Genomic DNA, 17,644 nt, shown 5'->3' with positions numbered 1-17,644 from the left:
GCAAGATTGCCCAGACACTAATGAGGTCAGAACTTAGACCACAGTATAATTAATGACAGGGCCCATTTCTGCCATCTTACTCATGTTGAGTTAGTACTTACACAAGTAGTTCTACTGGAATCAGTAGGACTGCTCACATGAGTAGGTACCACTCCCTGTGGTATAGAGTGGAAGAATCAGGCCCATAATGATTAAAGCAATGAATTACATGGATTAGTAGGGAAAGAAAGAATGGTCTAGTTTTAGTGGAAGCTGCAGCTGCCTCTCTGTGATCCACATGGCTTAATTTAGATAAGGATTTTCTCCTAGCATACAACTTAATGCTCAATGCAAAAGTTCTGAACACAATTCTGCTATGTTAAGAGAACATAAAGCCTAGGCATACTTAGGATCAACCCTTTCGAAACTAATGTCATCTGCAAATATTTTCTTAGACCAAAGGACTTGGAAGCAGATACCTTGATTTTGATTTTCTGGTTCTGCCACTGATTGCAGTCTGACATTTGCCAAGTGACTTAACCTCTCCATTCTCAGGTTACCTAGCTGTACAGTAAACATAATAGTATGTTCCTTTCTGGGATGTTTTGAATTTAATTACAAATTATTATTTTTGTTGTATTAGAAATACACATTTTAGGATGAATTTCAAAGTTTGTGAAGAACATGTAGTCATGCCTGCCAACTAGCCAGTTGTTCAGGATTTACCGGTATTTTGTAATTGCTCATTCAGTTTACTGTTCGGCTGATACAGTTAATGACTACAGCCAGTCACTTAATACTATTAAAGTAAAAGCATTTGAACTGAACAATTTTATGGGTCAGTCAGTTAACTTGAAATCAATTCCAGTTCTCCAAATGAAAAAGGTGACAAGTTCAGTAATCTGTGTGAATCCTATTATCCTGTTTGAATTAATCAGTTTATAGTTTGATCTTAATCTGTGATGTGCCATTTTTTAAAATTATAACAGCCAGTCCTCCGCACTTTACTTTAATTGTTTCCAGTATTCAGTATCTAAAGTCAACATCTTTACTTATCAGTCACTCCCAGATTTATATATAAAAATGAGAGCTGTGTCTGCCCATAGTTACCTTAGACACTTCTAATTTTCTGTGCGAATTGAATTTCCATATTGTGTATTTGAGAACCATCAACTTGCTGAATGTATTCTCGGTACCATAGGAGGGACTGGCTGTTGTTGAATAAGCCCTAAGAAATAAGTAAAAGAACTCAACAGAATACCTACATTATTATTTATTTGTTTTATTGTAGTGCTTAAAAGCTCCTGTCATGGAGCAGGACTCCATTTATGCTAGGCACTATACAAACACAGAACAAAAAGATAGACTGTAAACTCTTTGGGGCAAAGACTATGTATAAGACAAGAGTCAACAGATGGGTACAGATGGAGTGATGGGGAAAGTACAAAGAAATAATGAGACACTATTGATCAGCATAATAGGCAATGGTCTCTGCTGCACACCAGCAACCTAGCCATTGTCAAGTTTTTTTGTAGGCTTCATGGCAAAGGCCAGTTTTAAGGAGTGTTTTGAAGGATCATAGTGAGATTGTTTTTTGGGTGTTTATGGGGGAGTACCTTCCAAGCATGAAGGGCAGCATGGGAGGAAAGCATGTAAAAGAAGGTGATTGTTTGAAAATTAAACAAGAGGGCAATGGAGGCTGTCACAGATCCAGTGTGACTACACTTGGTGACAGCCCACCAGATCACTTTGTGGGAATCCAGTCTCTGGATCCCTGGGTGTTTTAAGTCCAGGCACCATCCAAGTCTTAGGGCCCTCGGAATGCAGACCTCTACCTAACACTCCTGTCTGGAAGCTGAGACCTCACTGTCCCCTGCCTAGACCCTGGAACCAGTAGTGATTCCTCAGACTCCTGTAGCTTAAATACACCCACTCCTAGGCCTGGTCTACACTGGGGGTGGAGGGGGGTCGATGTAAGATACGCAATTTCAGCTACGGGAATACCGTAGCTGGAGTCGACGTATCTTTATTTCGACTTACCTCCCGTCCTTGTGGCGTGGGATCGACAGCCATGGCTCCCCCACCGACTCCCCTACCGCCGCTCGGAGATTGATATATTGCGTCTAGATGAGACGCAATATATTGATCCCCAATAAATCAATCACTATCCGCCTATATGGCGGGTAGTCTGGACGTACCCCTAGAATGCCACTGAAGGTGTGAGCCTTATGCAAGGTATATCAAATGACATATAGACACATTGCACAGAGTTCTAAATCATTATTGCTACCTCTTTGATCACATGAGAATTAAAACTGATCTATACAAAAATTATAAATCCTGCATGCATTTCCCCTTACTCTAGTTCACCTTTCCTTTGGTTGTCCTTGGAGAATCATCTGTATTCAGGCAGGCAGGGTCCCCTCCTTCCCCTGACTTCATCAGCTCCTACAGCAACTTCCCTTATTTTAAGCAGGTGTGACATGGCTAAAGAGAAAGACCAAATAGAGCAGCTTCTGCCCTTTATAGCCTTCCAGTTCTCATTTGTCAGATGACTCCTTGGTCAGCCTCAATGGGAGACCCCAGAGTACTACCAGGTAATTTCACCGATAGGTGACCTCTCCTCTGACAAACCAGTTCTCTTGTTTGGGAGCCGACCTTTTGTCTAGAGAGAGGGTACATTTCAGTGGCCAAGCCTTTAAGGCAACAACCTGAAAGTCAGTTGCCTTTGCTTCTAGATCTATTACCTCTGTAGAATGTACTAAAGGTCAAACTGATAAAGAACCCACCTGAACCCTATCAGAGCAGCAGTGCATGTAGCTAGGCCTTGTTATATATATGTTTAGTAAACATAATTATGCAGATACCACCCTTCCCTTGTCGTTCTTTCATGTTACCTATGTTGGGTTAAAGTGGGGGAGTCATTAGATCTGGGGCTGTTGCTAGATGATTAGGTAGTGACTGTGGCAAAGAGAAAAAAAATTAATCTGTGCTTGGTGAGACAAATGTAACCTTTCCTGGATTTTGCAAGTGCCTCCCCACTTTGGACCTTCAGAGCCAGAATTTCTTAACCTTTAAGACATGGAAGGGAATCACTAAAGTAATAGAGTGTTTGTGTGGGATTATTTTTGTTATAATTATTTCTTCCAGCATGGGTATGGGCATAATATTATGCAGTGTGCATCATGTATTTTTGTAGATTTGGTCTGATGTTGTATGTTTTAACTATATATAGTGCCTAGAGCCATTGTTAGACTCTTCATTCATATTTAAATAAATAAATAAATTAAATAAAATACAGTGAGCAGGAAATATACTGCTGCCAGCCTTAAATTGAGGCGCTTATTATATTCCAGCCCTAAAGCTAGAATCCGGAAGTGGATATTTGATTATATAGAAAAAAGTCATTTAGATTAAAATTGGTTTATTTATTGCTTATAAATTGCTTATAAAAAGGTTTTATAATTTTATGTCTGAATTCTCAACTGGTGCTGGCTTCTTATTCAGATATGGAATACTTAACTGCATGTGGAAAGTGGGGTTATCATATCCTTCCATTTTCCCAGCAGCACCTTGTCTCTCCTAATGCTGTAAGTGGTGTATTTACATTATTAGTTCATTAAGGTGTGAGAACCAAATGTTGCTTTCTTCCTGCAGGCTGTAAATCAGATGAACAAGTGCAGTTCTGCTGCGGAAAAAGAAGGTCCTGAACCTTCAATGAACATCATATGGCAGATCCCTGTACAGAACCCCCAGTGAATTCCCAACTTGTTAATGGGGCCATCTGAACCCTCTGTTCAGAGTCAGGCCTGGGAGAATAGGGATTTGGCCCCAGAAAAATACTTGGGTATTCTGATAGTTTTTAATGAATTTCTAGATATGTATGTAATATCTGTACCATCATGAAATGCATATTGCTGTGATTACATACAATATACTGGCAGAAAGTACTTGGAGGGCATTGTCTTTATAAAGCATTTGGCATATGATGAGCTTAACAAATATCATGTTTGAGGCCAGTTAAAGGAATGGGGAGGAAATGAGGTAAATCTGATATATAGAAATGTGATTTTCTAGTGGAAGGTTTGTTTATCTGAAATGTGTATGATAGGTTGATTGCCAATGTGATCACTTTCACTGCCTCTACCATGCAGAGGAAGAGAGAATTATGCCCAAATTAGACCCTAACTTGTGTCATAGGCCTATTTTATCCACGCCTGGGGCCCAATTTACAGTTACACTAAAAGCCCCTTTGTGTCACTCTGGCAGTACAAATGGGTGTTAAAGGGGGCAGGAGTGGCTCCCTGAAGACTATCCTCTGAGCATGAGGCTTTGCCCATTGATGTAGAGCTGGCAAAAGGCCTGTAAGGCTAACCATGCTCCAAGTCCCTCCATATTGGGAGGAAAGAGACAGGCCAGGGGAAGGGTCTTGGCTTAGCCAGAGACACTGTACTGAGACTGAGAGCTACTTACATCACAGGTTGGGCAGGTTCCAGACTGTGCCAGAAAGTAGGAAGCAGTGGCTAAGAACACCACTTCCACCCAATCGTCTTCCATTCCTGTCCCAGTGTAGTAAGAAAGAACAGTGTCCTTGGTCTCCAGTCTGTACCTTTAGATTATCCCTGATCACCCTAGGAACTGAACACATTGTTCTGAGGACTGCTGGAAAGAAGATAGGATCCATCTGACCAAGAAGAGGAAGAACATATTTGTGCATCGACCTGCCAACCTGGTGAGTAGAGCTTTAAACAAAGTTTAAAAGTTGCAGCGACAAATGCCACCAGGTAAGCATAAAAAAGGCAACCTTAACAGAGGGTTAGATGTTGTGGGGTGGCAGGGGGGAAGCATGGAAAATTACGGTAAGGTCCTAGGAACAACAGAAGGAAAATCAGTGTAGGAATCTGTTCAGCATCTTAGATGCCTACACACAAATGCAAGGAGTATGGGAAATAAACTGGATGTATTAATACATACACTGAATTATGATTTAATCGAGATCACAGAGACTTGTTGGGATAAATCTCATGACTGGAATATTGGTATAGAGAGGTACAGCTTGTTGAGGAAGAACAGGCATGGAAGAAAGGGAGGAGCTGTTGCATTATACATCAAGAATACATAACTTGTTCTCAGGTCCAGAAGAAAGTGAGAGAAAGACCAGTTGAAAGTCTCTGGTGAAAGATAAAAGTTGGAAAATATAGGTGACATCAGGATAGGGGTCTACTATAGGCCATCAAATCAGGAAGAGGAGGAGGTGACATTTCTAGAACAAATAACAGAAATATTCAAAATACAACACCCGGTAGCAACTGGGAACTTTAGCTACACAGACATCTGTTGAAAAAGTAATACAGCAAAACACAACATTTCCAACAAATTCTTGGAATGTACTGGAGACAACTTTCTGTTTCAGAAAGTGGAGGAAGTAACCCAGGGGAACAGCCATTTTAGATTTGATTCTAGCCAATCTGAAGGTGGAAGTCAATTTGGGTGAAAGTGATCATGAAGTGATAGACTTCATGATTCTAAGGAAAGGTAGGAGTGAAAGCAGCAGAATAATGGACTTCAAAAAAGCAGACTTGTCTGGAACTACAAGGGGAAATGACATGTGAAGCCTAGCATGGCAGATTTGATAAGGCCTAACAAGTTGGCTTTTGGACTTTGATAATAAAAAGTCACTTTGAATCAAACTTTGTAGCCCTCAATCAACCAAAACTCCCATTGTTGTCAAAGGGAATTTTGCTCTATTCTGTTGTTTGTATACCATGGCCATCAGAGTAGTTTCAGAATTTGTCCCTTTGTTTTTCCTTTCGGCATACAGTAACTAAATCAAAAAGAGTGGTTCCAGCTGTAATTGATATGTCATGGAGAATAAAGAATATCAACAAATATTAACATTGTAGAAACTATAGAAATTAAAAATGGAGCTCAGAAGAAGAGATTTCTCCTTTCTGTTCCTCCATTCTCAGGGACCATTCTCATTTTTATCTATTTTTAAAATTAAAGACAAATACTCTATATTTCTTAATTTGCCCAGTTTTTAATATTTTATCCTGCAGATGTAATTTACAAACTCAAATGCTCCTTTAAAGGTTTTTTAACTTGATTTCTCTTACTTGGAACATCTGCCTGACAAATATCTGCATTAGCAGCTATTCAAAGATTTAGGTTTCCATTACTCCTGAGACTGATAGATTTAATTCCTGAAATCCTTGATCCATGACTGAGTGTGCATTAAATTAAGATTTACTCCATGCCTGATTCTTCCATAGGATTTACTTTTATTTTAATGGAGAAACAGAATGCAGAGGAGTTAAGATGCCTAGCACAGAGAAAATTTGAAATTGTAGGAGAACAGAATGTGTGGCCTTATATTCCATCCAGGTATGGAACACCTGTGTAAGTAACGGATTATGTTCATGGTAGCGAGGTCTGAGTGGCAGCCATCTCCTTTTGCAATTATGCGCCCAAGTGCAACTGAAGCATTTGATAAACTACAAAAGTTATTTATTGTGAGTATGCTCCAGTGCAATGAACACTGTTTCTTAATTTCAGGGCAAAAGAAGAATCAACACATCTCAAGAAATAAAACTGTTTCTTGCCTTTCTGAACGTTTTGTGCTGTGGCTTTCTTGGCCTTTTCAGTGATGCCACTATTGGGGGGGGGGGGGGCAAGGGTTGCATGACTAATTGTTCAAGAATAGCTTATAAAATGAGGCCAGGTCTAAAAAGTAAATAATTGAACTGCATTTTTGTGAATATGGAGAGATGTGACTGGATATGTAGGGCCAAAACCATTCCTGGTGTAATTCCCAGTCAGGGCCTTCTTTTTCCGCAGCAGATCTGCACTTGTTCATCTGATTTCCATTGAATTCAACTGAGTGAGAACAGCTGTGTGAATAAAAACTTCAGTACTGTCCAGTTCTGGGTGATGACTGGCTAAAATCCTTCTTGTGTCCAATAATCCTCAGAAAATAGTTCAAGCGGAATAGTTAAATACATTATTTGGAATTTAGAGAAGAAAGCAAAACTCTGACCGCACCTCACAATGTGAATAAATTGGGTGTTTTATTATGTTCCTTATGATTAATGCTTTTCTGATTGTTCTAAAACAATCAGGAAAATTAAATCTTCTAATCAATGACTTAAAACAGAGCTTTCATTTAATGTTATGGTATATCCTAATGAGCTGCATACTGTTCCGTGCTTATTTCTGTAATACTTTGGCTTACATACAAATGATAAAACCAAAAAGATTAAAATTTTGCTAATTAAGTTTCATTTTTAAATATATCACAAGAAGCAGAAAGGTTTTTGAAATAAATACACAAGAACTAGAATGGCTACAATCCCCAGACTCCGACTCTTTCAAGTTTGTACCTGAATAGCATAACAGGGCCTGATTCTCCACTCTAATGCAGTTGTGCTCATGTAAAATGGCAGTGAAGCAATGGTGAGTCAGTCCTATTATCTTGAACATGAATATCCCAACAAAAACATTCCATTAATGACAGATTACAGATATTTTCATATGACGTGAAACCGTCTCTTCAGACAAATTGGATATGCCTTGCACAATGGAAATAGGGGCATAGGCGCCACATTTAAAAAGGATGAGGGTTTTTTTTTCATTTTATGATGAAATATGACTTTCTAGATGTACATGATCCCAGAAACAAAACATTATTACAGTGCTTTCATGTACGAACAGGACATCTATCAGATTATCTCCTAGCCTTGATTATTACTCTAATGGAAAAAGAATCAGCTAAATTTATACCACTGGCCTTCTTGCTGACAAAATGTAGGATTACAAATAGTTTTATAAAACAATACTATCTTTCTGTTTATCTTTGGATTAGAGATGTCATGCACAATCTACCATGATAAGCAAACAAATGTGGTCTAGATGAAATGACTATGAAATGGGTACATAACTGGTTGAAAGACCATTCTCAGAAAGTGGTTATCAATGGTTTGCTGTCAAATGAGATGATGTATTTAGTGAGGTTCTACAGGGGGCCTGTTCTGTGACTGGTAGTAGTCAATATTTTCATTAATGACATGGAAAACTGAGTGGAAAGTATGCTTACAAAAACTGTGGATGACACCAAGCTGGGAGAGTGGCAAGCACTTTGGAGGACTGGATTAGAATTCCAAATGGCCTTGACCAATCAGTGAATTGGTCTGAAATCAACAAGATGAAATTTAGTAATGTATGTATGAAATACTACGCCTAGGAAGGAAAAATTAAATGAACAACTACAAAAATGGGGCTAGGCAGTAATAGTGCTGAAAAGGATCTGGGGATTATAGTGGATCACAAATTGAATATGAGTCAACAATGTGATGCAGTTGCAAAAAAGGCTAATGCCTTTTGGGGGTAATTTAACAGGAGCGTGGTATGTAAGATGTGGGACATAATTGTCCTGCTCTATTTGGCACAGGTAAGGTCTCAGCTGGAGTACTGTCCTCAGTTCTGGATGCCACCTAGGAATAGCCAGCATGGATTTATCAAGAAGAAATCATGCCAAACCACCCTAATTTCCTTCTTTGATTGGGTTACCATCATAGTAGATAGAACAGAAACAGTAGACATGATATATCTTGATTTTAATAAGGCTTTTGACACAATCCCATACAACATTCACATAAGCAAACTAGGGAAATAGGGTCTAGATCAAAATACTATAAGGTAGGGGCACAATTGTTTGAAAAACTGTTCTCAACAAGTTTGCCATCAAACTGGCAGGGTGTACCTAGTGGGGACACACAGGAGTCAGTCCAGAGTCCAATACCATTTAACATTTTCATTAATGTCTTGGATAATAGAGTGGAGAGTATGCTTGTAAAATTTGGAGATGACAACAAGCTAGGAGGGGTTGTAAGCACTTTGGAGGACAGGATTAGAATATAAAATGACCATAACAAATTAGAGAATTGGTCTGAAACCAGTAAGATGAAATTCAGTAAAGACAAGTGCAAAATACTTCACTTAGGAAGAAAAAATTAAATGCACAACTACTAAATGGGGACTAAGTGGTAGCACTGCTGAAAAGAATTTGGGGACTATAGTGGATCACAAATTGAATATGAGTCATCAATGCAATACAGTTGCAAAATTGACTAATATCATTATGGGTGTATTCAGAGAAGTGTTGTATGTCAGACACAGGAGGTAATTTTCTCTCTCTCTTTTGGCAGTGGTGAGGCCTCAGCTGAAGTACTGTGTTCAATTCTGGGCACTTTAGGAAAGATGTGAACAAATTGGAAAGAGTCTGGAGGAAAGCAACAAAAATGATCAGTTTAGACAATATAACCTAGGAGGAAAGGTTAAAGGGCATGTTTATCTTGAGAAAAAGAAACAGGGGGGGGGCTGATAATAAGTCTTCAAGTATGTTAAGGACTGTTATGAAGAAGATGGTGATCAATTGTTCTCCAGGCCCACTGAAAGCAGACTAAGAAGTAATGGACTTAATCTGCTGTAAGGGAGATTTAGGTTAGATATTAGGACAAACTTTCTACTCTAACGGTAAGGGAGATTTAGGTTAGATATTAGGACAAACTTTCTACTCTAAGGGTAGTTAAGCACTGCAATAGTTACCCTGAGAGGCAGTGGAATCCCCAGCATTGAAGGCTTTTCAAGCACAGGTTGTACAATCACTTGTCAGAGATGGTCTAGATTTACTTGTTCCATCCTCAACACAGGAGGCTGGACTTCACAACGTTTCAAGATCACTTCCAGCTCTATATTTCTATGCTTCTATTAAAATTGTGTGGGGTTTTGGGGGGTGAGGAAGAGGCCAGTTGTAGCCTCACATATCCATCACCCACCAGTTGGAATGCAAACCCAAAACTATACAAAAACATCCTCATCATCACTAACAAATATGTTTACTTAGGCTGAGTAACTGCAATCAGAAAAATGTATTTTTCTTAAACATCTGTCATCTGTTCACTTAATAGGACATGAAATGCTCCACTTTCAAAACTCAGATCTGTGTTTTGAATGTATACTTCCTGTAAACTATTGACTTGACTGATGTAAATATAAAAAATGTCAGCACTGATTATAAACATATCCTGCATCAGTGAAATTAATCAAAGGGTGTCTGATCTGGAAACCAATACAAATAGTTTGTCCACTTACATTTCTATTATACACACAGTAATCTCATTAGCCTCTGTCACAAATGCATAAGTTCCATTATGAAATACAGCTGTATACTAAAATGTATTATCCGGCCATATATCAAATGGAAAGCTTAGCAAAGCCTTTTTTTTTAAAAAAGACTTTAAAAACAGACTTGTTTCCTTGAACACAGTAAACACTTAGAGTTGTGTTTGAAGGATCACTGACCTTTTAGAAAACTGTGAGTATCTGCACACAACAGGTCATTTTGAATTAAAGAGCATAATTAATCAGAACTCTTTCAATATTAGAATTCAGATAATATGCATCAAGGCTTTCAATCACCTATTTGCAAAATGTGCTTAAAATATTGTCTGAACTCAAAACTGAATTTAAGATTTTTTTTTCCCCTTTTGGCTTAGATTGAGTCACTAGGCTGAGCCTATTCAGCAGGTCTATGCTAGAACGGCTTTCCCACTATAGCTATACTGAGACAGCTATATCAGCACCCCCACTCCCCAGTGGAGACATGGTTCATTGTGGCAAAATAACTCAGTTCCCCAAACAAAATAAAGTGGCATAAGGACATTTTTGACAGTTTAAATGTATTTACACTAAAGCTCTTGCAGTTATAAAAATGTAAAGAATCATGCCTCTAACCGATATTATCCTGGTAAAAGTTTCTTGTGTAAAGAAGAGTAAGGGGGATATGTAAATTGCACCATCCTAGGAGAAACTCAGGGTGGTATTGCATCTCAGAGAGGCCTCTTGCTGTAGGGCAGGGTCAGGAGTACTTTGCTGTAGCTCTCTTTTCTTGTACCCAACCTGTTCCACCATAGCTGTGCACAATCCCTGCCCATTTGTTTTGTTAGGGGCAAAGGGTAATATAGCGCACCCAGAACATGCCCTACCATGTCTGCCTGGAGTCACTCTCCCGGCAGTGGTAATTCAGCCACTCCTCTGGCTGGCTGAGTAGCCAGAACCACAATCTAAACCTTTGTTGAGCCAATAAGATCTTCTACATAGCAAATTGGTTCATGTAATGCATGACTTTTGCTGAAATTCTATTGTTCTCTGGTGATCACAGCTAACAGACAGCCCTTGAAGGCTGTTGCTAGCCAGCCTAAGTTAAAGCAGCCTTCTTTATGACAAGGATAAATCAGCCCTGAGAGTTGCTGGAGCATGTCAGGTAGTGTTCGTTCATGCTGGGACCTTTTTTTTTTTTTTTTTTTAAAGGTCCAAATCAAATTTGCATTCTGAAAAAGGACTGCAAAAGGACAAAGATTAAACCAATATTTAAAGGCCAATAGCATTGAACATCCTGATCTCAAACAGTATTTGTACTGTATATTCTAGTATAAACATTAATAACACAACTTCAATAGACTTCTAAAGTCAATTTTTAAAAATAAAAGTAGAAGATGTAAATTGTAAGTAATACATTTTAGACTATTACTTTCAGGAGGTCTTTGTGCTATAATCATACTGGATAAAGAGATGATGTGTCCAGTGCTGAATAGCAGCAGCAGCATCACTATATTTTGAACAATGAGAGTAGAATACTCAATTTCTATAAAAGTCTGTAAATATCACATCTGATTGGGGGACTAATTGGAGAAATTTGGCATAAGAGGATTGTTCAGGAGAGGAGACAATCTAACCTAATATATTTTTTAATCCAGCAATCTGTCCTCTATGAGGACCATAATGTAACCAATCCCAGAACAAAACTTTGTCATTAATCCCAAATCAGACTGACACAAATACAGCTTATTTTAACTTTTACACTTTATTTTAAAACTCTTAAGAACAGTGTTTTAGCATGTATGTTTAGAATTTTAAAATACCTATAAATAATAATCCCAATCAGTCATTAAGAAAACAAGGCACCCGCTGGTTAATTAAAATGAATCTTTTGAAGAGCTAATATTCTTGTTTTATATATATATATATATATAAATATATAAATTGTTCTTAAGACATTATATATATGTCTTAAGAACAATTTTTGCCATTAGCTGGCAATGACTTCCAATCCATTTGTCCTAACTACATCTGAGCGACACTACCCAACAGATCAGGACTATGCACATCAATGCATGGATATTTTTTATCCAATGCCAAAAATGTGCTAGTTGGTTTACAAGACACTATACTCTTCCCTCAGGAGTTTACAATCTAAAGAGAAAAGGTACAAATGAAGGAAAGGGACCAGACTGCAACAAAAAGACATGCTGTTGAGCAGTGATGCTGCCACACATTTCATTAGTTCCATGTTTTGTAAAGAGCGTTTTTTGGTGTCCAACTCTCTTCTTATTTATATTGTTAATGTTGCTTTGAAGGGAGCGTTATGATTTGTAGGTCTCTAGGAGTGTGTGCATGTTAAGACTGGATTATGGAAAACAAGGTCAGGAAGGGGGATAGTTCCCCCATGTATAGAAGTGAATGGAAAAAGCCAGAGCAATCACCATTGCCTTCAACGGCTTTGGACTGGGCCCTTAGAGCAGTAAACTTGCATCTCAGGTGTGGACAAGGAATTTAAATATGATGCAGAATGTAAGTGGATTAGGAATCAGATGAGGACAGAACCAAGATCCAGATGCCATGAAGGAAGGAGATAAAAACAATGTACACTGTATGCTTTCCATGTATTGAACCTAAGCAGCTTAAGTCAATGTTTTCATAGAGCAGGAAAATTATAGTTTGTTGTGTTTCTCTCCCTACCTTTCTTCAGTTCCTTTTTAATATTATCATTTTATAAATAATTATTAGGCTTTATGAAATGTACAGGAAAACTATTAACTACAGTAAAATAGATGTTAGTCTCAAGCAACAGTACTAACACTAGTATATTTTTCCAATATAATTTATTTCTGTGTATATTATTATTTTTCTGTAAATATCACTCATTCATGTCTGATATAGAAAAAAGGTTCAAGACATAGGGGAGGGATAGCTCAGTGGTTTGAGCACTGGCCTACTAAACCCAGGGTTGTGACTTCAATCTTTCAGGGGACCATTCAGGGATCTGGGGCAAAAATGTGCCTGGATATTGGTCCTGCTTTGAGCAGTGGGTTGGACTAGATGACCTCCTGAGGTCCCTTCCAACCCTGATATTCTATATCACAAAGATGATGTATTTTAAACATGTTTTATAAGTAATATAACTATTTGGTGTTTCAGGAGGTAGAAAATTATTAGTGTTCAGTGACGGTCACAAATGAAAGGTGTAGTAAAACTTCTGAATCCAAAAAGGTATGGCAGCAAAATATCAAGAATACAAACTACATAGAAATATTACTTAGTGCACTTGTTGCTTCTTACAAAGTAGTTAACAAATCTGTTAATAATTTAACACTAATTAAAGTTTCAGCTGCCCAGATAAGATCTTGTCATGAAGTTCTTTGGTTAATGGAACATAAGATTTTTTAGAACTGTATAAAAAATAAAGTGGATCAGTGATTGCAGATGGATTAAAGCCTTCTCTCACCAACCGAAATTTTTGTTGTTTGAAAGTTCCTGTCATTTCCATTGTTTCCTAGGGGAGAAAGGAAGTTATTTAAGGTTAAGTGGAAATATTTAATGCTTTTTCTCTTGTCTGCATGGACACCTACCTATTTGACTGAAGTGTAAGTTTGGCTCACACTGTGATTCCAAATTTGCAGCCCATCCCTTAAGTAACTGAGGCCCAATCAAGATTAGCGTGAAATTTCCTGCTTATGTTCCAGAACCACATGGAGCAGAACAGAAGTGTTTCTTGCTGACTGACAACTCCATGGTGACAACAATTAACCCTCCCTCCTATTCAATCTGGGTCTTAGCCCTTTTATTGTTGCCTCGGCTGGGCCACATTTCAAGTTTCCTTGTCCCTCTATTAAATATTCTTCTACACACAAACATATATAAATTAGAGAGACATTTTCTTACTCCCTCCTTCTTCAGGGACTGAGCCACAGAATCCCCATGCTGGCATGGCACAAGAGTTTGAAACAAGATGGAAGAATGTTGCAAACTGCATTTTGGACCTTGCAACTGTAGTATCAAATCAAAGGCTTTATAGGAGGGCCCACATTTGACTGAAATAGCTTCTTAACTATTCTGCGTTTGTGAACATTTATAAAGACAAAATTTAGGAAGATGTTCACAAAGTACAGACTGTCACAATCAAGAGCCTCTATTGATAATGTATACGAGTATCTCTGAATTCCCCAAATAAGTTCCCTTAGGTGTGTTACTAATACCCAGAAACTGAATATGAAAGAGCCATATTGGATCATCCAGTCCATCCACTTGCTATGCAGATCTACTAAATACTTTGTAATGTTCTGCCTAGTCTAATTTTTAAAATCACTCCTTCCTGGCAGGGGGGCAGGGAGGAGGGGGAGGGAAAGCGGTATGGTAGGCTAGTCAGAGCCTAATATATTTGTCTATCAGGAATTTTTTTCCTCCCTATTTAGTCTAGTTTGCTTTTCTCAGTTTCATTCTGCTACTCCCATTTATAACTCCCCATTTAGAACAATACATAATTCCTCTCTCCCCTTGCTATTAACACCCTTCAGAAATGCGTAGCATTACCTCTTGCACCTTTACTGTTGCTTAAACAAACAATACACAGTTTGCTCTTAACCTTTCCTCCAGCCTCCTGATAATGATTATGATGTTCCTCTCAACTCCCTTCAATTTGTCAAACTCTCTCTGGTAATATGTGCTCAGAATTAAATACACTATTCCGGGTACAGGAGCATCAGAGCCATATAGAGAAGGTCTGTTAACTCTGCTCCAATACATGATACCTTGGCATTTTTGTGGCTATGTCACTTTGCAAATGCATGTCTAGTTCGCTGTCCACTATCACCCCTTCTCTTTCAGCATTACTTCTTCCCAGCTCTCTCTCTCCCATTAACTATATAGATTTCAGGTTATTTTCCTCAGATGAATTAGGTACCATTTACTAATCTGAATATAATTTGTTATTCTGTGTCCATATTTCTAATCTCTCTAAATCTCTTTGTATTATCTCTGTCCTCACAGCTGTACATGACTCCTCCCAGTTTAGCATAATGTGCAAATTCCATTACTATGCTGTGTAATTCCCCCTTTTAGACCATAAATGCAGATGGTAAATAGGACTGGTCATATCATTAATCTGTGCAATACACCATCAGATACCTTCCCTTCAACCCACCATATTGCCTTTTATGATCTTTGTCAGTGTTCTGTTCACATGTGGATATTTAAGTGTACTGCACAATACATGTAAATTACCTGGAGTCTTAAAAATAGCGGGCAAGCATAACCTGGTAGATATGTCACAACTTGTTCATACATTTGTTCCAAATCTAATGATTTATTGGGCTTCAAAATAACAGAGACCATTCCTGCTTTTCCTTCATGATCTGTGAAAAAAAGTTGAAAATTAAGTACATGCTACATAATTTAGAAATTTCCAATTTTAGTATAACTTGACTTTAAAAACCATATGTTATTTTTTTAATATGGAGGTATACCTATCTCATAGAACTGGAGGGGACCTTGAAAGGTCATTGAGTCCAGTCCCCTGTCTTCACAGCAGGAACAAGTATTGTCCCTGACAGATTTTTGCCAGAGATCCCTAAATGGCCCCCTCAAGGACTGAACTCACAAACTTGGGTTTAACAGGCCAATGCTCAAACCACTGAGCTGTTCCTCCCCTCTGAAAATTTGTCCGAATAAGAATGTAGTATTATTTATGTTTCAATCAAACCATAAAATATACACACAAAATGACATAAAAGCCTAACTGGAATAAATGTGGAATGACTGCATTAGTCTTATGTATCAAAACCATAAGTGAATTATGTAGGCAGTCTCAAATGAATTCCTTATACTTCATCACCATATCATACATTTTGTCACAAATTTTATGGGGGAAATTATTATAGGAATGTCTGAGAATAACTGTCAAGTCTGGAGGAAAAGAAAAGTTATAACTATACAACTTAGGTTTCTAGAACTTTTTGGAATAGTTTTCTATTTAGGATGACTGCATTACTTATTAGTAGGGCTATGATTTAGTCACGGAATCCATGACTTCCAGTGACCTCTGTGATTTCAGTCCGCCGCCTGTAGGGGGCATGGAGCTGCAGGGTACCTCTGCTGCCTCTGGCAGGTCCCTGAGCTCCTGGCCGCTGCCAGTGGTAGGGGAACCCCCAGCTCCTGGCTGTCACAGCCCCTGGAGCTGCGGGCAGCAGGGGTACCCCACAGTTCCCTGCTGCCATGGGAGGCAGGGGTGCCCCACAGCTCCCAGCCACCACAGGCAGTGAGGGAACTCCCAGAACTGCAGGCAGCAGGGGTATTCCCCCACCCCTACCTGCTGCAAGCGACCCTGCACAGCTGCCCTGCTTCAGGCAGTGCTGGGACCTGGAGATCCCCATTTTGTCCCAGATAAAAGTCAGGGATAGGTCAGGGATAGGTCACAGCTTCCGTGAATTTTTCGTTTTTGCCTGTGACCTGTCCATGACTTACTAAAAATATCTGTGAAAAAATCTTAGCCTTCCTTATTATCCACTTATAGGTTACGCAAGCTATTCCAGCTGAGTGCCTCTGCCACTCTGGAGTAAAGCAGCCACCCTAAAGTCATAACAATAAACCCTTTTATATCACCCTGCAATTATGTAGTTTCTTACTTTTAATACACAGAGGGTGGCTGCCATTAAAAATTCAGTATTTGCCAAAAGTCGCCCCACAGTGGCATGTGAGATATTGCAATTATTCCTTTTTTAAATTTAGGTAAAAGTTGTGCTATTTGTTGGCCAATGTTGAATATATAATGGAGACCACTGTAGACACAGTAGTCCTGATTCTCAGTTATAGTAAGGCTCCTTTACCTTTCAGGGTAAAGGGGCTTTAAAGTGCAAGTAAATTAAACTTGCACCTACTTTCAAACCTCTTTACCCTCCCAGTGGAGGGTAAAGAGGCTTTAGCATAAATGGAAATCAGGCCCAGACTATTTTTGGCAAACTTTTATTTTTGTTTCTTATTATCATACTGTTTTACATATTTCATTCATTTCTTTTTAGGTTCCCAGGGAAATTCTCCCTCAGAGCTAGTTTACTGGACTGTGTTAAAAGGTGAAATCAAACTAGCTCAAATGCTTAGTTTAATATATGAATATATATTTTAATTTAAGTGGTTAAAAGTTTTTTGCTTCCTTACTCTGCTGAAATGTTTCTATTTTTCCATACAAATGTTTGGGTTTCCCAGATGCCATATTAATGATGCTCGGAGGATTAATTCAAGTTATGCAGTAGTCCCAAATTCATGGCAAAATAACCTTTATAACAATACAACATCATATTGTCTCTCTCATATTTCACATACATCAAAGTACAGGGTTAAATGGCTGATCCACAATCTTTTGTTATCTGAGCTATTCTTAAGAGCTTTTTAGAGAGCTGAATATTAAATAGCCAAGTTAATTAAAAGTGATTGAATAACTTTTAAAGCAAAATATAAGAGTTATGAGGAACAGCAGCATGACTTTACGGAAAAACCT

General features: G+C 38.5%; 1 protein-coding gene across 3 annotated transcripts in view; it reads right to left on the bottom strand.

Moving 5' to 3' along the window:
- Nucleotides 1-12,110: 12,110 nt before the first annotated feature.
- The window catches only part of SLC27A6 (solute carrier family 27 member 6), a 124,025-nt gene continuing 118,491 nt past the window's right edge, over nt 12,111-17,644 (bottom strand). For all 3 annotated transcript variants that reach the window (XM_045020122.1, XM_045020124.1, XM_045020123.1), the window contains exons 10-11: nt 15,376-15,506; nt 12,111-13,648 (exon numbers count right to left, since the gene is read on the bottom strand). In XM_045020122.1, coding sequence (XP_044876057.1) covers nt 13,472-13,648; nt 15,376-15,506 — 308 coding nt within the window. In that variant the 3' untranslated portion in view covers nt 12,111-13,471. The remainder of the gene's footprint in view (nt 13,649-15,375; nt 15,507-17,644) is intronic.

The sequence above is a fragment of the Mauremys mutica genome, chromosome 6, assembly GCF_020497125.1.
Source record: "Mauremys mutica isolate MM-2020 ecotype Southern chromosome 6, ASM2049712v1, whole genome shotgun sequence".
In the NCBI taxonomy this organism is placed as follows: domain Eukaryota; kingdom Metazoa; phylum Chordata; order Testudines; family Geoemydidae; genus Mauremys; species Mauremys mutica.
This window is presented reverse-complemented; position numbering and strand designations above follow the sequence as displayed.